The sequence below is a fragment of the Typopeltis vanoorti genome, chromosome 22 (genome assembly GCF_054136105.1).
Source record: "Typopeltis vanoorti isolate ZY-2024b chromosome 22, IOZ_Tvanoo_1.0, whole genome shotgun sequence".
NCBI lineage: Eukaryota > Metazoa > Arthropoda > Arachnida > Uropygi > Thelyphonidae > Typopeltis > Typopeltis vanoorti.
The window spans coordinates 18,781,368-18,805,766 of record NC_143570.1 but is presented as its reverse complement, the minus strand read 5'-3'; the positions used below and the strand labels follow the sequence as shown (position 1 = coordinate 18,805,766).

The 24,399-nt window shown below is 35.6% G+C and overlaps 1 protein-coding gene across 1 annotated transcript in view; it reads right to left on the bottom strand.

Annotated features, from left to right (window-relative positions):
- Nucleotides 1-24,399, bottom strand: part of Polr3B (RNA polymerase III subunit RpIII128) — a 494,506-nt gene that overhangs the window by 109,436 nt on the left and 360,671 nt on the right. Inside the window, exon 22 of the mRNA XM_090412337.1 lies at nucleotides 11,630-11,678. Within this exon, the coding sequence (XP_090268463.1) occupies nucleotides 11,630-11,678 (49 nt within the window). The remainder of the gene's footprint in view (nucleotides 1-11,629; nucleotides 11,679-24,399) is intronic.

Below are 24,399 nucleotides of genomic sequence, written 5' to 3'. Positions count from 1 at the left end.
AAACTCTTCCTCTGCAAGTATTCTATTATATAATAAGAGAAGAAGATCCATAGAAGATGATAGTAGATGTTTTATCATTTCATAATGGATGTCATCAGGTCCTATTACACTAGGGTGAGATTGTAGGAGAGCTCTTTTTAGTTCCTCCTTGACAAATGGCTGATTATATGGTTGAAGAATGTTAGTAGAAAAATTAAGCCTTTGTTTCTCTTGCTGCTCTTTCAGCATTAAAAATTCTGGAGAATATGAAGCTGTTGCTGAGATTTTAGAAAAAGTTTCTCCTAAAGTATCTGCAATAGCTTTGGGATCAGCAAGAACATTTCCATTATAGTCCAAGGTGGACAAACAATGTGTATTATATCTGCCTTTCATTTTCTGGATTTTATCCCATACAATTTTTGGACTGGTCATTTGATTAATTGATGTAGTAAATTGGATCCATGATTGTTTTTGACTCTGACGTCTTACAAAACGTGCTCTGGCTCGAGCACGCTTGAAAGTTATTAAATTTGATGTGGTAGGGTATCTACAAAATATGCTCCATGCTCTGTGTTGATCTTTTTTGGCTGCCTGACATTCTGGGTTCCACCAAGGCTTTGGATAGACTGGAAATCGAGATGATGTTTTTGGGATGGAGGTTGTTGCTGTCTGGACAATGCATTCTGTTATATATTTTACAGCTTCATTGATAGGTGTTTGACTGATGGCATCAGCATTAAATTTTGCAAGATGAGAGAAAGTGTTCCACTCAGCCTGGTCCATTTTCCATATAGGTATCCGTGTGGGTGAACATGGTTCCTGTGAAGACATTGTACAAAGAACAGGAAAGTGATCACTTCCATATATGTTCTCTTCAACGTCACAGGAAGTTAGAAGCAGTGAAGGAAAAGAAGAAAGCATATCAAAAGTTCCTGTCAAATAAGTCAGCTTGTGCTCTTAGAGAATACAGAGACAAATGTAAGAAAGCTAAACACTGTAAAACTAGCTAAAAAAAAAGTCATGGGAGGACTTTGGCAAGAACATAGAAAATAAATATGAAGAAGGTGGCAAAATATTTTGGAGGTTGTTGAAGAAGCTTAGAAATGGAAGAAAGAGTACTGTAAAAGGAGTTAGAGATAATAAAGGTGACATGAAAATGGGAGAAAAAAGATATCCTTAAAGTATGGAGTAATTACTTTGAGAAATTGCTAAATGAAACAAGCAGTGCTAGCACAGTGGTAAAAAATACTCAACAGGCATATATAGTGAGGAATGCATATCCATACTTGAAGTAGAAAAAGCCATCAAAGGCTTAAAATGTGGAAAGGCAGCACAAGTAGATGATATCTGACCAGAAATGCTGAAGTATGGTGGTATAAAAGTCTTGCAGTGGCTGCACTGCATAGTTCAGAAGGCCTGGACAGAGGGACGAATTCCCAATGATCGTCTAGATGTTGTATCCCTTTTCATCAATGTACCACTAGAAGAGGTAATAAACGTTATCCAAGATCTCTTTCCTCTAGACATCACACAGATGTTTAGACACTGCCTTCAATCTAATTTCTTCAAGGTTAACAACACCATATACCAACAATTAGAAGGCCTAGCAATGGGAAGCACACTATCACCATCTTGTGCAGACCTTTTCATGGAAAAACTTGAAAAAGAAATTCTCTCCACAATCTCCCCTAGACCATCTACACTGTGGAGATATGTTGACGATATCTTCATTATATGGCAAGACAGCTTAGAAAACCTAAAATCGTTTGTGGATAAAATCAACTCAATACATAACAAGACAAAATTCACTCTGGAAGTGGAAAACAACAACCAACTGCATTTTTTAGACATCTTGATAAAGAAATAATCAAATAGTGTCAAATTATCTATTTACAGAAAGCCCACAGATACTGGAAGATATCTTCATTATACTTCAAACCATCATAAGACACACAAACTGAGCATTATCCACATGTTGAAATATAGGGCCAGAAAGTTTATATCAGAAGAGGAGGATACACAGAATGAACTCTCACTAATAACCAACACATTATCACAAAATGGATATCCTCAAAACATGATCAAAAAATATCTATACGGTGACAACCCCAGACAAGAAGAATCAAGCTTCCAGCACATTTCTACTGTAGTGATCCCTTTCATCAAGTCAATTTCTTATCAAATAGCCAGAATACTAAGAGCCTACAACATCAGAGTGGTCTTCAAATGAACCACCAGCATCAGACAAGTTTTAGGATCCCCAAAAGATAAGGTGCCTTTCAACAAATATCCAGGAGTATATTACATTCCTTGCTCCTGTGGTCTTGCCTACATCGGACAAACTTCATGGAGTTTAGAAATCAGACAAAAAGAACATGTTGGTGATGTAAACCACAACAGAAGTATCTCTTCCGGCTTAGCACATCATTTCTGTATCATCTAACCACACGATAGAGTGGCAAAACAGTCCATGCCATATCTGGATGACGACTACAGACATCGTTTATTCAAGGAAGCCACAATAGTGTTAATAACCGGTGGAAACCTCAACAGAAATCAGGGTGCAATCCTAAACAGTTCGTGGAAAAACCTGATCCTCTCTCTAAATCAATCTGAACTACAGCTAGCCAGTAATCACATTACACGTTTACAACAAACACGCATGCGTGATAATGAATAAGAACAATAAGTTCTCTCTGTCACGCGAACGTGTAACCTTAGCTACTAGTTGGTTTACAACGTTTTTTATGTTCCTTTCAATTTGCATTTACTAGTTTTTATGTCTCCGTAAATGCCTTGAAAAAGCCAGACAGTTTGCTGGTGAACTGGTAGGCTCTAATATGGTTTTGTTTTTTGTAAATGGTCAGTAATTAATAAATAAGTTTGTATTTAAATTACACTTTAATAAATATTTCCGATATTTTGGCAACGTCACGTTGCCATCTTCAAAAGGAACTTACAAAAAAGGCACGTGCACATAGGCACTACAACACAGTAACTGAGAATGAAGTGAGGAAGCTATTGTTCTCCTAAAAGTCCTGATGGTGCCCCCTAGGGGGCTAAGTAGGTGTTCTTGGACGGTGGGCTGAAGGTCTGCTGATGTAAGCCTCCCAAATTTCGGGCAGTCTCATACAACCAAATTTGTTGTGGTTTGGAGAGTTTCTTAGGGCTAAGGCCGATTCCAAGAATAGTCTTTCGAATTTGTATTTGCTACGGTGTGTTACTGTAGCTTTCTTCCACCATATTCTGATGCAGAGAAAGAGTACAGTGTAGCCGAGGGCAATGGTAGAGAAGCACAAAGACTGTACTGTGAGCAATATCCTATGCGCTGTGTGCCAATCATAAAATGTTTGTGCAACTGCACCATCAGCTGTGAGAGTCAAGTACCTTCACGTCAGTTGACATGATGCCGGACAAGCACAGACAGTCAGAATGCAAGCTATGAGCGAGGACATAAGAGTGTCTGTCGAGTACTGCATGAAGGAGAGCTACACCCCTATCACTTGCAGCAAGTGCAGGCATTGACAGCTGTTGATTATCCCCTGCGCATGGATTTTGCCCAGTGGTTCCTGCAGCAAAATGTCGTACAGCCCGATTTCCCCACTCACGTGCTCTTTACAGATGAATCAACTTTCTCACATGAAGGCATAGTCAATGTCCATAATGTGCATTTGTGGACAGCCCAGACCCCCCCCATGGTACACGTCCGCAGTCGAACCAGCAATGGTTCACCGTCAATGTCTGGGCAGGGATTGTGCATGACTACTTAATTGGACCTTACCTGCTGCCGGACCACCTCGATGATCAAACGTACCATATTTTTCTGCAAAAGGTTTTGTCGGAATTGCTTCAAGATGTTGAAGTCACCATCCGCTCCTGTATGTGGTTCCAGCATGATGATGGGGCACCTGCCCATTTCAGCATGGACACGCGTCAGCATCTTAATGCCAAATTTGGGAACTGGTGGATTGGGCATGGTGGTCCCATCCCGTTACCCCCCCCCCCCCCCCGATCTTTCTTGTATCGATTTCTTTCTGTGGACATTTGAAGAGTGTCATGTACGAGACTCTCATGCAGTCCGCGGAGGATCTGGTAGCCCAACTGTCCGTCACAGCTGGTAATGTACGCAACAAGCCCGGTGTTTACGAGCAGGTATGCCAATCGCTACTCCGTCGTTGTGCCGTGTGTATCAATGTTGGTGGGTGGATGTTTGAGCATTTGTTGTAATGATCTCCAATAAATGTCACTCTGGAAACCTGTCTGTCCTTCATTTCTGACTCCTCACTGCGTTTGCGGCCGCATATTCTATGACGAATATTGGTGGTTTCGGTGTGTACTACCATCCCCCTCACGTTTGGGCCATGAATTCAGGGACACCCTGTATAGGTGGATTAATGCAGTAAAAAATGCCTCCATCGAAGATAGAAATATCCTATATCTATCTATATAAAACATCACCAATTATTAACAATGGCGCAGTCGACGACAGGATTAGTTATGACTTAACTATTTTAGAATCCAGAAAGTAAACTTTGACTCAAGTAAAATGGTTACAGAAGATAGCAATATTAGTAGTGAAGTTTCTTCAGTTAAAGATGAGGAATTTTTTAGGTTAATTAATTCAACTTTAGTAATACCTTCTTTCTCAGGAGATAGTAGTGAAAGCGTAGAAACATTTTTTGGATATGCTGAAAAAATAAGAGATTTAGGAAAATGGTTAGATTTTCATTTGTTGATTACACTTCGTAGTAAATTATTGGGCAAAGCCAAAACATTCTTAAACACATCTCCTTTACTGAGAGACACTGACAGTTATGCAACATTTAAAAGTTTGCTAATATCAGAATTTGCAGGTGTAAGAGAATTAGGGCCTAACATTTGGAAAATTGATCGGTGCATTCAAGGTAATAGGGAATCTGTTTCAGAATACTATCATAGACTTTGGAGCATTGCTCATGAATTTAATGTTTCATCTGAAGAGAGATCCTCTTTGGAATGGTTGCTCTTTGATCAATTTAGACATGGCCTTAGTGATAATTTGAAAGAAACAGCATACAAGAAAAAGGTTAAAAATCTTGAACAGTGTTTTGAACTTGTTAAAGAAAAGGAAGAGAGATTTAGAGATATATTTCATTCCTCAAACAATAAACAGGTGAACTCTTTTCAATAAAATGAAACTCATTCTCCTAGCATTGTGGCTGCAGATAAAGTGAGAAAAGGAAAGTTTAAAAAAATTAAAAGTTGCTAATAAGGAAATTTCTGTAAATCTAACAGAAAATGTTCCAGAACCTGATTCCAAGGTACAACAATTACATGATTTGGGAAAATTAGAGGAACTGAAAACATTTCTTAGTGAAGAAATAGATAACAGAGACCAATAGTACAAGGACAGGAACTTCTGTTTAAGATGATATCTGATTTAACAATATCCACTACAGATAATCAATCTTTCTCTTGTAAATCTAATGGTATTGACAGGAATAGAACATTTCAAAGGAGATATATTCCAAAATGCTTTAGATGCAATAAACCGGTCATTTTGCTAAAGACTGTTATGTTAGAGAAAAATCTTGTTTTCAAAATAAGAAATCAGAGAATAAAGAAAAATCTGAAAATAGTTATTATTCCAATATCATACTGGCAAGGACAGAAATGTCAAACTATTCACTAGACATGGGTAAAGCTAGAGGTAGCTCTAACCCTAAAAGAGAGTTTGATGTAGCATTAGCTCCATATGCTAATGGAGGTAATCCTTTGACAGCTCTACAAGGATTTATTGAAGATGTGCCTTGTGAAATCTTACTTGACACAGGTGCACATATCGCACTCATTTCTTATAGCTTGCTTAACAAAATTAAATCTCTAATTCCAAATGATATTTCAGTTTTAAGTTATCCAATTAAAAGGTATATTTGAATCAGAAATTTCAGCAGATAAGCAAATCAATGTTTTTATTTCAATTCCTTGTTTTCCATTGAAAGTTTGTCATTCATTAATAGTTCTTCCAGAATCCTCAAATCCAAATGTACAAGTAATACTTGGAATTGATTTTCTGAAATTTCATGGTTTTGCATGTAATTTTGTTGATAATACAGTGTGTCCTTGTATGGACTAGAATGCTGTTTAAACAGAAAATCAGGTGACAAAGCAAAATTAGAGCAGTCTCCTGAAGTTTTTCAAGACATTAATGATAATGATCAAGTGTTCAATATTGAGACTCTAAAGAATAAGAAACCTAGTTCACAAATTTGGGAAAAAGATAAGATTGTCCAAGCTCAGAAAGATGATCCCATACTCAAAACTATCTATGAAGCAGCATTGAAGGGTGAAACTCAACTGGATACATTTTTAAACCTGGAAAACATATATTGATAAAGATGGGTTACCCTTATCTACACAAATGGAAGATGGAAGGTTGAAAGTGAAAATATTGGCACCAACTCAAATGATTCCTTGGATTATGTACACTTTCCATGATTCAGACTTGGCAGAACACCAAGGATTTTCTAGAACTTGGGAAAGAATAAAGGATTGTTACATCTGGAAAGGTATGAAGAGTGACATGCTCACATATGTCAAATCATGCCATAAGTGCCAAATAAGATCCCCTTTCAGAGGAAAAGCTCCATTACAACCATTTCCAATTCCAACTAAACCTTTTCAGGCTGTTGCTATTCATGTGGTAGGTCCACTGCCAATTACTAAAAAAGGCAACAGGTATATTCTAGTAGTCACAGACATGCTAACTAGATTTCCTGAAGCAGTCTCAATGAAGGATCAAACTGCAAAGACTATTGCAAGAAAGTTTTTGAATATGATTATTTGTAGATATGGAACTCCTCAGACCTTACTTTCAAATCAAGGAGCAAATTTCACATCTGAACTGCTGTTACAGTTATGTAAATTACTCAACGTTAGGAAGGTTTTTACAACACCTTACCACCCACAGTGTAATGGTATGTGTGAAAGGCTGAATAAAAATATAAAGCAAATACTTTCCAATCTGGCAAACACTAAAATGAATGACTGGGACACATATCTTTCTCAAGCATTATTTGCATGTAGATCTGCTTTTCATTCTGCTATCAAAGAAAAACCATCTTTTGCTTTATATGGCTTTGATCCAATTTTTCCGAATGAACTTGTTTCAGTTATTCCTAATACAGGATATAATGACATAAATGAGTATCTGGAAACAGTTGTAGATAAATTTTCCACTACTCACAGATTAATATGTGCAATAAGTAGATTAAGTTCTCAGAAAACTAGGCAGTATATAAATTGTTTTAGAAAGTATAAGTCATTTGCACCAGGTGATTTAGTATTGTTAGATGATAAATCTAGTATAAAAAGAGTTGGGAAATTAGGAAGGAAAGCTTTAGGTCAATTTAGAATTTTAGAGAAATTTTCTCCTGTGAATTTTAGGATTCAAGATGTCAAAAATCCTAGTAAAATTTTAAATGTACACTCTGATAGGTTAAAAAGGTACTTTTTAGGGAGTAGAAATTTAGTTACATTAGGATACAATATGAATAAGATATTGAAAGATGAGCATTGTTTTCCTAGTACTAATTGTGCATCTCATTCACAATCAAATAGTAGGAAAGGGAATAGTTTTAAAACTCATAATTCAAATATGCAGCAAAGGAGAAAATTAAATTTTGGTAAAATAAACCCTAATGCAGGAAATTTTAGAAATCCCAAAGTACATAATTTGGATAATGTACAATGTAAGAGTGATGATAATCAAACTGACTCTAACATGGATGAAATTATAGCAGAATATCATAGGTTAGTTAATATAGAGTTAAATAAGACAGAGGAATGTGAAAATACCTCTAATTTAGTTAGTAAGGATAAATAATCTGAGACAACTGTAGAAATTGATTCTGATGGTGATGATTCTATAGATTTAGGGCATAATTCAATTAGTTTAAATGAAATATTTGAAAGTATAGAAATGAAATTTGTAAGTATAGTAAATCGGAAGATATAAATTCTGAATTATCTCTGGCATCAGATGATTCTGAAACTAGTGATTCCAAAAGTTTAAATAATGATCAGTAGGAATCACGTTATTTTTTAAGATCTAGGAATAAGCATTAAAAGTTTTGTTAGATATAGGTTAAATATTTAAAATTTAAAAAAAAAATTTTTTTTCAGAGAAAGATGAAACTGATGTAAAAATAATCATAATTAAAATTCTAAATATTTTAACGAACTGTTTATGTTAAAATGTTTATTAGTTTTAGTTTCATAACACGCATTGTCGGCACTTGCGATGTGCCTGTTATTGAAATTGTTTTGTCAAAAATGATATGTAAAGAAGTTAAAAAATTGACGTACTTACTATATTTGATATTTGTATTACTTACAAGAATTTTATTGTAATTTAAAATTAAGTTTTGTGTTTATTATGAAGACATTCTCTTCTCTCTTGTCGCTAACGGAGACAACGCGTCAGCCATTATTTATACCTAACTTCTTGCTTACCAGTTTCATGGAGTGCGCATGCTCACCGAGAAGTTTGATGTGTGATTGACAGCTGACAAGTTCGGTATCAAAGCAACGGGAGAGTAAACAAGATAGCGTTTGGAAGGAATTTAGAACACAGGCCGGCTGATATTTAGGTTCGGAGGAACTTAAGTTTTTTATGTGACAGTTGGAAGAAAATTAATAGTATATTCTGAAAAAGGAATCGTGGAACTATTAAGTTTTAATGTGGAATAAGTATGTGGATAAATAAAAGAAAATATTGCTATATGCGTTTTAAACAGAATATTGGAGGAAACGCTAATTGAAAGATTTATAGTAGATTCCGAAAAGGGAATCGTAAAACTAAGCTTTTTTTTATTGGAAGAGTTAAGACTGTCAATAAGCATTTAGTGAATAAAAGAAGAATTTACTATTTACGTTCTAAAGGAATGTTCGAGAAAACTCTGATTAGGAAGTTTCATCTGTATTAAGGAAGCCGGATCTAACTATTATTTCTACTGAAGAAAAGAGACAGAATTAAGTTAGGAAGAATTAATGTGTGCTACATAAGTGATGAGAAAGGATCCTGTGAAAATGAAGAATAGAGTCATATATCTTCGGAAAAGGGCCTTGGCAGAGAAAGAAACTGGCTATGAACATTTTGTCGTAAAAACAAAGTGTTTAGTCTTAAGTGTAAGTTTATTTTAAAAAGGCCTTGGATTCAATTAAATTTAGTTAGTTACATAAAGTTGTTTGAAGTGTATATATATATTGTTTTTGTTATATTAAATGTGTTTATTTTGTATTTTGGTCTTGAGTCAGTGACTATTTGGATTCTGAAAGAAAGAGTTAAGATCATTGCACCAATTGGAGTGAACCCTTATGCATATAACAATATATAGGTACACTCGGAATTAAAAAAAAATAATTGTTAGAAACAGAGATCATCTCTATGGTAGGATTAATATTAAGATAATATCTATGAATATCTCTATATATAAAAAATAAAACCAATTATTAACACCATCCCCTCACGTTTGGGCCATGAGTTCAGGGACACCCTGTATAGGTGGATTAATGCAGTAAAAAATGCCTCCTTCGAAGATAGAAATATAATATCTTATAATGTTGGAGTAGGTAACAGACTGTTTCAGAGGAAAATTGTAAATAGGAAGTTAGTAATGATGTAAGTTTTTCATGTAGTACTATATCATGTACACCCCTTGAGGGTACATGTCAGGAATTTGATGATGATATGCTAATAGCTCATTTCCATTTAATATTTTACTATACTTTACAATAACCTTGTGTTAGTTCTATCCTCTCTCTAATTCTATTATGTCTAGTTTTACACCTGTTAGTTATGTAGTGCATTCTTCTCTCCAAGGTTATTTGGGCCTGAGATAACCTGTCTTCCAGCTACTGCATATATCTCACTTCCATAAGTAAATAGTGAAATAATACTGATATCAAATAGATTTCTTTTTTAAAAATACAGGTGAATCTCCTAACTGATCATTTTTATGCAGCCAAAATGCTTTGCTTCCTACTTTAAAGCTAACTAATTGTTTAAAGTAAATATAGTCATCCACAATTTTAATATGATTACTAATTCTAGCTCCATTTTATCTGAATTTGTCATCAATTTTCTTTTAGTTATGTTAATCTTTAACTTTTACTGCTTTCTCTGTTGAGATTATTTAGTATTTTTGAGTGTCTTTATTTTAATTTAATTTACTTTATTTTTATGTGGTTCCCACCCATAAAAGTTTTTGTTGGTTGGAGCCGCATAATTTTTTTTTTTCAAACCTATAGCACACTTGTACCATGGATAGGCCAAGGATTTTTTCTCTATTTTTATTAATTCTATATATTTTCTGTATGATTTTGTTTTATTTTTTACATAGTCCAGAAACTCTGCTCTAGAGACCAAACATGGAACTTTTGCAAGCCACTTATGGCCTGCAATAAGCAGGGCAGTGGTCTCACAATGGAAGATGTGAGACCACTTTATTATCTTTCAGTGGAAGATGAGTTTCATCGTCCACTGAAAGATAATAAAAAAACATAGAATCAAACAGCAGGGTTTGACCCCACAGCCTGCTGGTTGGAGAATGGAAGCACTAACCACTCAGCCAACTAGACGGACCAGTTTTTTTGCTAAACATGAATGATTTCATTTCTTCCAGTGATGTTATTTCCATAGTTTTCCCATGATTCATTCTTCAAGACTTCTAGTGTATCAAAAAATGCTTTTTGGTGATAATGGATCTCCTTGCCTCACCTCACCTCTCTCTCTCTCTCTCAATGCTGAATTCTTTTCTCTGATGGTCTAACTTTATACTGCCTGCTATGTTCTGATAACCAGTTTTTAATAATCTGATATACTTTGCTAGGATAGCCTGTGTTTTTAATCTGTTTTGTTTCTGACTGATATCAAGAATCAAAGCCTTTTTCAAAATATACAAACATTAAACAAGGGTAAAATTTTTGGCAATGATGCCAAATATTACTAAATCTCGCAGCATTTGGTAACACTACCTAATATTACCTAATTATGGAATAAATAATGTAGATGAAATTCAGGCAAAATGTATGCTACAAATGAAAATTTTGCAGGTTAATTTCATCTCATATTGTTATTAAGAAATACAATAAATTACTGAAGAGAAGCAAAATGAACTATCATCCAACGACATTAAGTGGAGCTAACCTTGTGTGAAATAAAATTCATTCCACCAAGTATTGATTGTTACAGGAATTCATATACACAAATGAAGACTGACTGTCCAGTTTGTCATCACAGTAACCCTTCCCCCAAACCTTTGGAATAAATGCTTTTCTGGTTAGATTATGTTAAATAGTGTGATGTTTGCAATAGTGACCTTAAAGCAACACCACTGCAAAGAACACTTGGGTTTGGGACTTTTCAGTTATTCATACTAGTCCATAACACCAAAACGGTGCTTTCTGTAGTATGAACTAACTTGATGGATTAACACAGTAATTATATAAAGTGATAATTAGTGATATTATAGTTTAAATTCTAAATCCAATCAATAAATTCAATACACAGATCATTTGCAAACTCTGGACCTACTTTTTGTAAGTTTTCTTCAACTGAAAAATTTATTACAAAACACAGGGCATAAAATTTTTGAATTAAGTTACTTACCTGGTCATTAAATGGCAAGTCTTCTTGAGGAACAATTAATCCAACTACACTAAAATAAATAAATAAATAAAATAAGTAAAAATAACAAAATAAATAATAATAATAAAAACTTTTGAGTAAGGTATAAAAAATTTCTGAAACAAAAAAGCATTTTTGTTTCAGAAATATCCAATGATTATAATGCACTTATACTGACCAGAATTCATCTTGCAGTAAAATGATGGTTTCAACATAGACCAAATGAATCCTAATGGAAACACTTGAATAAGTGAAGTCAAACTGCTTTTGCTATATAAAAAGCATGGTCACAAACATAATTTCATGCACACAGTTTCATTTTTGTATGCTATAATTTAGTGATGTCTCTGCATCATCCAAGAAACTTTCTACTTTTTGGATGGTGCTAAGTAAAATATGTCAATAATCAGCTACAATTAAATTGTTACTAGAAATCTGTTAACATATCAAAGCAATAAGTTTTATGGTTTTCACTAAAAATAAACCATAACATAGTCAATACAGGCAAACTCTTAGTACACTAAGCATCATTATAACATAAACTACTGACAAGTTTCACCCAATGTCCTACAGGCAGAAAGGTATTCTGAAGGAAATTTACTATAGCAAACTTCCCATTATGATAAGCTATTTTTGTGGTCCATACAAGTTTACTATAATTAATGAAAGGTGTGTGTGGTGTGTGTGTGTGAATTCCACTTGTGTGTGCATTTATTAATTATAAGTTTGGTAATGTGGCAATTCTTGTGTTGAAGGCTGCCAAAGATTCTATTTTATATACTTGAATCTTTTGCTTTTATCTTAAAATTTTTGCCTATGTATACAGAAACAGACTCAAAGTGAACAGAGGAAGACAGTGTGAGAAAGGTTGATATTCCAAGAGAATATGTAGACAAAAAGGGAAGATGACATGGAATGTAGGGAAAACAGTTGGATTTGAAGAGGGTTCTGCGACAAGTAAAGAGAAAAAGAAATAGTTCGAGGAAAGTATGGAGACGTCACATCTAATAAGTGGTATCAATGAAACTTGTTATAGATCCAGAAATGAGCTGTTATATTTGTATATGTATGCTAGAAGTTTCAGAAACAAAAGAAATTAAATGGTTGCATTGATTGAATTTGTTCACACAAAAATTGTTGGCATAAGTGAAACATGTTAAAGATACCAAGCAATTTTAAACCTGGTTTTTCTCCATTTCCCAAGTAAGCAAACAGACCAAAAGTCAAGTTTGCGCCTGCAATTGATGCAAGTCTAACTGATCCTACAGGTAGTGCAAGACCAGGGCAACTCGTGGCAAAGGTGGAACAAGCTCCGATCACTAATCTTAATATTTACCCTTAATGCCAAAACACATCTCCAAGAAGGGGATGTATGATGTTTTGTATTAAAGGCAATGGGCCACTACCCAGACCGGTTTCGACCTTTATTGAGGCCTCATCAGTGGGAGCTAGGCTAGAAATACCAAGATTTAGTAATACAGAGCTTGTAAGTATTTCACCAAAACAAGTTACCATAAGGTGTTTTAACCTTATTAAATAAAAATCTCTGGAGGAGATATAAATGTAGAAAGTATTTTTACCTTGGGTATAAATATGTTAAGCTCTGTATTACTAAATCTTGGTATTTGTAGCCTAGCTCCCACTGATGAGGCCTCAATAAAGGTCGAAACCGGTCTGGGTAGTGGCCCATTGCCTTTAATACAAAACATCATACATCCCCTTCTTGGAGATGTGTTTTGGCATTAAGAGTAAATATTAAGATTAGTGATCGGAGCTTGTTCCACCTTTGCCACGAGTTGCCCTGGTCTTGCACTACCTGTGGGATCAGTTAGACTTGCATCAATTGCAGGCGCAAACTTGACTTTTGGTCTGTTTGCTTACTTGGGAAATGGAGAAAAACCAGGTTTAAAATTGCTTGGTATCTTTAACATATTTATACCCAAGGTAAAAATACTTTCTACATTTATATCTCCTCCAGAGATTTTTATTTAATAAGGTTAAAACACCTTATGGTAACTTGTTTTGGTGAAATACTTACAAGCTCTGTATTACTAAATCTTGGTATTTCTAGCCTAGCTCCCACTGATGAGGCCTCAATAAAGGTCGAAACCGGTCTGGGTAGTGGCCCATTGCCTTTAATACAAAACATCATACATCCTCTTCTTGGAGATGTGTTTTGGCATTAAGGGTAAATATTAAGATTAGTGATAGGAGCTTGTTCCACCTTTGCCACGAGTTGCCCTGGTCTTGCACTACCTGTGGGATCAGTTAGACTTGCATCAATTGCAGGCGCAAACTTGACTTTTGGTCTGTTTGCTTACTTGGGAAATGGAGAAAAACCAGGTTTAAAATTGCTTGGTATCTTTAACATATTTATACCCAAGGTAAAAATACTTTCTACATTTATATCTCCTCAAGTGAAACATGGTTGGATGAGGATGACATCCTGTTAGGAATAGAGATGGAAGGATATGATGTATTATGTGAAGATAGAAAAGGTAAAAAAGGAGGTGGAGTACTACTGATGATAGAAAATGTCATGTCAATACAAGGTAAAAAATACAAGGGGGAATAGTAGAAACAGTTTTGAGGCAGTATGGTGTGAGATAGAGGTGAATAGAATGAAATACTTTGTTGGATGTTGCTAGAGACCCGGTAGAGGGTAGTGACCAAAAAATGTATAAGCAAATTAGCCAAGCAAATGGGAAAAGGGTAATGATTATTATTACGGGCAACTCCAAGGAATCCTTAGACTCATCGAGGGAGGCCCTAACATCATGTCCACACAACTATACGACATTCACACAGTATCTATCATACCTCACCTTGAACTCATTCACAGTCATGGCACCCACAACAGACTTTGGCAGCTTATTCCACTCATTTACCACTGTCCAAGTAAAAAACCTAGCTCTAAGAGCCTTGCTAACCACACTCTTGCCCAGCTTCCATACATAGAAGCTGGGCAAGAGTGATTATGGGTGATTTAATTATGGCAATAGAGATTGGTATGAATTAGATAGCAACTGGAAGTAAAGAAAATGAGTTTCTGTAAACATTTAAAAATGAAAATAACACTTGATGAGTAATAATAAAACCTGTTGAGTGTGTAGGGCTAAGACAGTCTAAAAAACAGACATGACTAAATAGCAACTGAGTTCATTGATGAAACAAGGTAAGTCAATTAAAATGTAAATTGTTAGTCCAGTACTACACAACTCACACATGGCATGTCACTATCCTCAACAGCAAGGTGTGTAAGATGACTATGACCTATATGCAGCCAACATGTGGTCCCTCTATAGACTAGATAGCCATAATTTGATTTCAAGCTTGATTTGATAGAATTTGTTGTTGGTCTCTCTATTCCATGATGACTGCCACCAGGATAATTTTTTTTTTGTCTTATCTACCTCTAATTATTGTAGGGAGGTACAATAATTAGAGGAGGTACAATAGCAGAGGTAGACAGCAGCAATGGTAGTAGCTTGAGAAACAATCTGACTTAGCTGCAGTATCTGTAGCCTTGTTTCCCTTAATCCTAATGTGGTTTGGGATCCAAAAGAAGGGCATGTTCAAATGCAGCTTCCATAACTGAGAGAAGACGTGTTGGATAACAGAGAGCTCTGGATGTTCCTGCAGCTGCAGACTTCTCATTGTCTGTAGGGAACTCTGTGCATCTCTATATGTATGTATGTGTGTGTGTGTGTGTGTGTATATATATATATATATATATATATATATATATATACACACATACATATATATATAGCACTTTTGGTATTGTTGACATCGTATGTAGTTTAAAGCAAGTTCTATAGCATACAACTCAGAAGTAAGTTATTATATTCTAGTGGGATGGATCTGAGCAAATATGCTATCTGGGAAGAGAGCAGAGGATCCCAACAGAGCCTCTGCTTTTGAACCATCTGCGTAGATGAGCACAAAATCAGATACCATCAGATTTAAAATATACATAAAACAGACATAAAATCAGTATTCCTTTCTATGTGTTTGAGACAGACAACAGAAGAGGTGGAATGTTTGGGTACATGCAGAAAGAAAACCGACATGATGATATATATGAATGCCAAGACAGTAATTTATTTGATAGCATCAATGCAATATTGTCTACCCTAATATCTAAAGTTTTTAAGAGTGGTTTGGTTTGCAAACCAAAGGGCTATATGGTAGACGGATGAGCAGTGGCGTATAACAGAAACAGCTGCTGATGTTGAAGCAATGGGTCCTAATCAAGTTTTAATCTAATCAGTGCACAGTACATTTAGATCAAAGAACATCTATCAGCACCTCAAGATGTGGAAAATAGGATGTGAAGGACGTTCATTGCTTTATGGTAATTATCTCATAACTGGCATATATGAGGGAGGAAAGATTTCATATCAAATATGAGCCTCAATAACTTGCCATTTGGTGCAATTGGAATTAATGAGTGTCCTAGTCTGAGTTCTAAACTGGAATAGAGCCCATGCTTGTGGAAAAAATTCACACCATCTTCTGTTGGGAAAATGTAAACCCATTCACAAGCAACCATTCTGAAACATGGTTAATGACTTGCTGTAGCTGTCTTTCCATGACCTTCATATTATATGAATGACAGAAGACAGTAAAGTCATCCACATAGCATTATTTACAGAGTGGGGAAGATGTTAGGTTATCAAGTTAACCTTGATCGCAAAATGCATGACACTTAAAACTGAACCTTGCAGGACTCCCTTTGGGTATATTATTATTAACATTATTCTTACTTGGCACCTCCAAGGAGTCCAAAATGAGGGAAGGCATCTACTTTACAACTCTCTGTCTCCACCACTAAATCCACCAATGGCATCTACTGGCCACCACCACTACTAGTACTTTCATAGATAATCACAAACATCTATGCCCATGGTGGGATTCAAACCCACAGCCTTTTGGCTGGAGAGCAGATACACTAACCACTCAGCCAACCTTGTTGGCCAAATGGTTAGTGTATCTGCCCTTTTGTTATCAAGAATTTCTTGATAACAAGAGGGAAGATCCCTCTGAGACCAAAGTTGTGTAGGTCTTTTGATATTCCAAATCAAAGAAATCTAATACTAAATCCAGAAAACAGGTTCTCACAGAAAATTCTGTTGAAGAAGTGCAGTAGGTGAACCTTGGCAAATGGTGACAGATGTTTGATCATTTCATAATGGATGTTATCTGGTTCAAGAGCAGTCCAAGCCTGTCAGCAATTGCTGATGAGTTGGCAATTATACACAATTATGTTCAAGGACAGAGATTAAGAGGGAAGATCCCTCTGAGACCAAAGTTGTGTAGGTCTTTTGATATTCCAAATCAAAGAAATCTAATACTAAATCCAGAAAACAGGTTCTCACAGAAAATTCTGTTGAAGAAGTGCAGTAGGCGAACCTTGGTAAATGGTGACAGATGTTTGATCATTTCATAATGGATGTTATCTGGTTCAAGAGCAGTTGGGTGACATTTAAGTGCACAGGCTTTCAATTCTTGTTTTGTGAACAACTTGTTGTAGTCTTCCATGACACTTGAAGAGAACAGAATTTGTTGTTCTTCTGCTTTACATTTTTGGGCAAGGAACTCAGGGAAGTAAGATACTACTGATGTTTTAGCAAAGATCTGTCCAAGCCTGTCAGCAATTGCTGATGAGTTGGCAATTATACACAATTATGTTCAAGGACAGAGATTGGGCAAGGAGTATACCTGCCCTTCATTTTCCATATTTTATCCTAGACTTCTTCGCTGTTCGTTGCTCACATTATAGAAGATATGTATGGACAAGAATTCCTTTTGGATCTGACAACACGTTTCTTGCACAGACTTGGACACATTTGAAAGCAATGAGGTTTGTTGTTGTGGGGTACTTGCAGAAAATACTCCAAGCTTTCTTCTGTGTTTCGGCAATCAGCCATGCAATCTACCATAGTTTACGGATAAGTGGTTCGCTACATGATTCTCTACATTGCTGACAGGAGATGAGCTGACTGTCACACAATTGAATTCTGTTAAGAAAGAGAAGGTGAACCAGTCAGCTTGCTTGTAGTACATGGATGCCCAAGCAAAAAAAAAAAAAAAAAAAGTGTGTATCATAGGGGAATGGTTAAATCAATGACATAAATATTTGGGTAGGCCATATGAAAAAGTGTTGCTTCCTTTTTTGGGAGGGGATGGGGGAATTATTGTTGAGCTAAACAATTCTTCCTCTGATGTTAGTTTGTGCACTACAACACTATTTAAATTCCCCATTAAAAGTAAAGGGGATGGTAATTGCAATATAATGTCATCAAGGTCATCCTATAGATATCTGCAAAAGGAGGTAGGTAGATGTAGCATATGTTGATGGCTTAGGTGTGTGGAAAATAAGGATGATATATCTGGCAGGAACCAGGTGACTCCCTATGTATGAGGATTCACCTTAAGGCTGTCACTCCTTGGTATCTCAATTCAGAGCAAATCTCTTTATACAGAATGCTAAGGAGGTCTCACTCTGATATTACTCCTGAACAACAGTTCAAATAAATTTTGTGTGTGTGTGTGTGTGTGAGAGAGAGAACTGTGATGACATTCTTCAAAGAGATGTCACATGAAGGAGTTGCTCTGACTGCTTTTGTGTTGTTTATTTTTTCTATAAAAATGTTCCCTGAAGGAAATTCTTGGCTGATTTTGGAGATCCTATCATCCTCCTCTGGATAAAGAAGGGCAACATTTCATGGTTGACATTCTTCACTTGAGTGTAATATTAAAAAGGTCTGTATGTTTATTGCAGCCTCTGATATTTTTTGTTTCTTGATTTTGTTTTCAGCTGATGTAGAAATGGTTTCTGGACATGGTTGGGGCTTATTGAAGGCACTGATTAACAAGAGGATGAAAATTCCAACACTCAAAGGGAACTTTTCCTCAGCAACAAAGTTCCCACCCACTCTCTTAGTAAGCAATTACTGCACTTGAAAGCAGAATCCAGGACTACCCCAGATGCCATAACAGCACCACAGAAAATCTTGGGGCCTGTCCCAGGATCATGATATAGGAGACTTACTGAAACACCATTGACCCTAGTAGGCAAGCTCACTGACTGATCCTGGCCAGGATATCTATGACCACTCATCTTGCCAAAGCAGAATAGAGAAAGACTACCAGGATATCCCTTTCCAGATGTCTACAGACCATCCTGCATGGTTAGCACAGCTGCAAATGCAAGGTAGGAAAGTCAAAAATACTTAGGAGAAACTTAGGAGTGAAGAATACGGGGAAAAAATGAATAGAAAAAGAATAAGAATAAAAATGGTCAGTATAATCACTGGTAGGCCCTCCCATCCACCATGAACAGGTACTTCACGCAGAGGGGCTTTACTTTCCACATATCAAAAGAACTGTAAGATTTTTCTTGGTCTAAATGGATAATTTCTGCTCATACTGCGCTTCTATTGGTTTTACCAACTGAATCACCTCCTAAGGCCTGCTTTTTGTATGCTTAATGCAAATAACTCATTATCCTTCATCATCTTGTTGTGTTGCTTATCATAAAGCCTTCTCTTTCCAGATTCCATGCTTAATCTCTTCATTCACCTATTTTACACCTACATTATTTAGCATTTTCATATTGGAAATACATTCAGACATTGTTACTGTTGCTGTTACTTTTCTCTTAATTAATGAGGCAGCATCTGCCTCCTTTTCATCCAACTCCTTCCATGCTATAGCTCCCAATTGTTTTTTAAGTTTTTGAAAATCACTGGCAATTTAGTTCCATGTATATTCCTTCCCCACAGAAGTTCTCACAGAATAGGACCCATGTGATTACTCATTGTTGCTCTAACCAACTGGAGGAAGATTAGACATCCACAATCTTATCCTCTGTTGATAAGATCAGATAAAATACCTCAGCTGTTGTGTGTCCTCTGTCACATATTGCCTAAGACAGTTGTCTCTTAAGAAATTCATTTCCTTTTTCTCAGATGCCATCTTTTCATTCCAGTCAATATTACCATAATTAAAATCATCCATAATGATAATTGTTCTCTTGCTTTCTAAGACAATTTGCCTATACATTTCTCTATATAGCAACTTCAACTAAATATCTTATCCACTCAACATTGGCTCGCACCATACAGTCTCAAACTACGTCAGCTATTTCCCCCTTGTATCTCAAGAATATGCAGCATAATTCCCCTACTATCATCAATAGCACTCCCCATCCCTTTTTGCTCTTTTTCACAAAAAAGATGATATCCTTCCTTTTGTATTCCCATCAAATTATCATCCTCATGCAACCATGTTTCACTTATTCTAGTTATTTCCAAATGAATAAACTAAAGCAATGCAACAATTTCACCTCCCTAATTTCTGATACTCCATGTATCATATATAAGCATTCAAATTTATTTCTTGGTCTATAACCAGTGTTGGTTCACACCCGTTCACTCACCTTACACATCCAGACTCAGCTACTTCCCATACCTTTCAGGCTACCCCATTTCTATGCTGATCATCCCCATATACCCATCCATCCATCCATTACTGCTTTCAAAAACCACTCTTCTTATACAGTCTTCCCCATGTCAATCTTGCATTCTGCTCTCACACTACTCTCATCTCATTCACAAACACTTCAGACACAACTCCTGCTCTTTCACATCATCTCCATTTGGTCTATAACCAGTGTTGGTTCACACCCGTTCACTCACCTTACACATCCAGACTCAGCTACTTCCCATACCTTTCAGGCTACCCCATTTCTATGCTGATCATCCCCATATACCCATCCATCCATCCATTACTGCTTTCAAAAACCACTCTTCTTATACAGTCTTCCCCATGTCAATCTTGCATTCTGCTCTCACACTACTCTCATCTCATTCACAAACACTTCAGACACAACTCCTGCTCTTTCACATCATCTCCAATTTCCTCTGATCACTAGCCCACATTATTCATTAAACTCCCTTCTAATACCAGTCTCTCAAATTGATTCACACCAAATGAATCACTTTTATATAATTACATTCATCCCTCAAATTTATTCCATACATCAAACTGCACTTCTTTCTCCTCACAGAGCTCTGCTAACATACTATTTATAATGTTTTCTCGCCATCTCATCATTTTCGTGCCTAGGTATCACACCAGCTACTCTTCCTACTATGTTATTGTCTTTCACTTTCCTTAATAATCTTCTGATATCTATCCTCACATTCTTCCTGTATCAAACCAAATCGTCCACCCTCACAATAACAATCACTAAATCCCTCACTTTTATGTATCACCCTGTTCATCCTTTTTCCTAGAAACAGACCTTGTGCACCCTCTCATCCACTAAAAACCTTTAGTAATGCAATCTTCATAAGGATACCTCTTGAGTTAATCACCACCTCTTTTTCTCCACTATATTTTCTTTTATTCTTTCCCAACAAATATATAATATTATTTTGTGCATACCTCATCCTGTTTCTCACAGTAATCATCCCATTCCAGCAATCATTCTCATTTTTATTCTGTCATTAATGTTCTCTTTCATTCCCACAATCACTCTCGCATTTGATTTTACATTTCTGCTCTCTTATGTTCCTGCAATTATGCTTGCATTTGCCCTTTAGTTGCTTCTATATTCACAATCATATTTTCAGCACTCTTATTCCCTCACTCACCTTTCTAGTGAGATCATCCTCAATCTCACACTCCAACATTATTTCTGTCCTTTGTCTAACATCTACTCCTCATTCTCAACTCTCATTTAACACTTTGCAGCCCATCAAAATTAACACTTTCTCTGGATCCATATCCTCTCACTTCACTATTTCAATCTATTTACAAATACATCCTTCACATTCTGTAAACATGCATCTACACTTGCAAAAGCAAACTACCTTCAAGAATTCTATATCACACAGTACATTTGATTTTCACGTGCATTACAACGCAAAATCACCATTCTGCCTTCATTCACAGTAAGCTAAACATACAAAATCATGAACAAACCTACCAACAACCTCAACAAACACTAAACATTTAATCTCAATTATCACAAATAAATAAAATGCATAAACTTTAACCAATATTATAGAAAATGAAACTCATCTTGGCTCTAGCAGTTCTGAGAACACTCTCCCTCCAATCTCCTGCCCTGAGAATGACTGTCTCCTAGATCTTGGGCAAAATGATTGAAAGTAAAATTCATTCACTTAGAATAAATGTCACTTTTGGTCATAGTGACATAGTATTGAGTTATTTTGCTTTCTAGGTTTCTGCCTGGTATCAGATGAAAACCATCATTTCAAAACAGCTGTCGGGCCATGAAACCTAATTCAAGCACTATATAAGGCAAAAATACAGAATCCTGGGCACAGTTAATGTCTTTCAGCAGTGCAAACCAAGGCAATTCTGAGGAAAAGGATACACATTATGAAAGAAAATGGCATTGAATCTTATATTAAAATTGGAGATATCAAACTTAGCGCTGTTTATTCAAATGATGTACTCCGAAACACATCCAGTAGAAGCCTCCAGGATTCTCTAACTAAACTGAGTAACACTGTAACAAATTTGGCATGAAAACTAGCAATAAAAAGACTAAATCTATGAAAATAGGCAGGAACACAGAAAACTTCAGCTGCATTCTGTATGGAGGACCAGTAAAATAAAATGAAGATAGCAATTTAAATCTGGAAATAGACAACAGAAAAAAGCAAAGCTGGTATAGTGAGGAGCCAGTTGAATAAATTTATAATATAGAGAATAATAGAGAAATTTAGCAAAACATTAAACTAGTAGCATACAAGACAGTGTTCAAACCAGTTTTAAGTTACTGATCTTAAAGTTGGGATAGAAATAAATCACTTGATCAAAGATTAGAGACCACAGATATGAATTCTTAAAAAAATTAGGGACCTGAAAAGATGGCAACGGAATCAAGACATCAGGAAAGAACTTGACATTGCTTACAATCAAGAATGTGTGAGCAGGGCTAATCTAAGAAGGTGTTAATAACTGGCGGATTTTTATATTCATAGAGATATTCATAGATATTATATCTTAATATTATCATATTATTAATCCTACCATAGAGATGATCTCTGCTTCTAACAATTATTTTTTTAATTCCGAGTGTACCTATATGTTATTATATGCACAAGGGCTCACTCCAACTGGTGCAATGATCTTAACTCTTTCTTTCAGAATCCAAATAATCACTGACTCAAGACCAAAACACAAAATAAACACATTTAATAAAACAAAAACAATATATATACATTTCAAACAACTTTACATAACTAACTACAAATTAATTGGATCCAAGGCCCTTTTAAAATAAACTTACACTTAAGACTAAACACTTTGTTTTCAGAATGACAAAATGTTCATAGCCAGCTTCTTTCTCTGTCAAGGCCCTTTTCAGAAGATATATAACTCTATTCTTCATTTTTACAGGATCCTTTCTCATCACTTATGTAGCACACATTAATTCTTCCGAACTTAATTCTATCTCTTTTCTTCAGTAGAAATAATAGTCAGATCCAGCGTCCTTAATACAGATGAAACTTCCTAATCAGAGTTTTCTCAAACATTCCTTTAGAACGTAAATAGCAAATTCTTCTTTTATTCACTAAATGCTTATTGACAGTCTTACTCTTCCAATTAAAAAAACTTACAGTTCTACGATTCCCTTTTCGGAATCTACTATAAATCTTTCAATTAGTGTTTCCTCCAATATTCCGTTTAAAACGCATATAGCAATATTTTCTTTTATTTATCCACATACTTATTCCACATTAAAACTTAATAGTTCCATGATTCCTTTTTCGGAATATACTATTAATTTTCCTCCGACTGTCACATAAAAAAACTTGAGTTCCTCCGAACCTAAATATCTGCCGGCCTGTGTTCTAAATTCCTTCCGAATGCTATCTTGTTTACTCTCCCGTTGCTTCGATACTGAACTTGTCAGTTGTCAATCACACATCAAACCTCTCGGCGAGCATGCGCACTCCACGAAACTGGTAAGCAAGAAGTTAAGTATAAATAATTGCTGACACGTTGTCTCTGTCAGTGACAAGAGAGAATGTCTTCATAAAACCACAAAACTTAATATTTTAAATTACATTAAAATTCCTGTAAGTAATACAAATATCAAATCCAGTAAGTACATCAATTTTTAGCTTCTTTACATATCACTTTTGACAAAACAATTTCAATAACGTGCACATCGCAAGTGCCGACAATGTGTGTTATGAAACTAAAACTAATAAACATTCTAACATAACCAATACGTAAAAATATTCAGAATTTTAAATTATGATTATTTTTCAAAGGTATTAGTCACCTAAACAGAATAGGAGAAGAAAGATTAGCAAAACAGGTGTTTGATGCTAAGATGGCAGGAAAAAGACTGAATGGAAGACCAAGGGGGTCTAGGTGGATTGATTCAGTCAAGTGCCTTAGAAGAACAAAATGTTAGATATGACAGCATTCAAAGACTGAAAAGTAAGAGACTAATTTGGAGGAAAATTGTTGATAGGAGATTAATAATGATGTGAACTTAATAATGTAGTACTATCATAGAAGACTGAGCACTTCTTGAGGGTACATATCAGTAAATTAATGATGATGAGAATCCCTCTCTCTCCTTCCACACATAGTTAGGAAAGCACATTCTTGCTTGCAATCATATATGGCACAAAAAAAGCAGTTCTGAATAACTACAACGATATATGCTATGGAGTAAACGGGTTTATTAA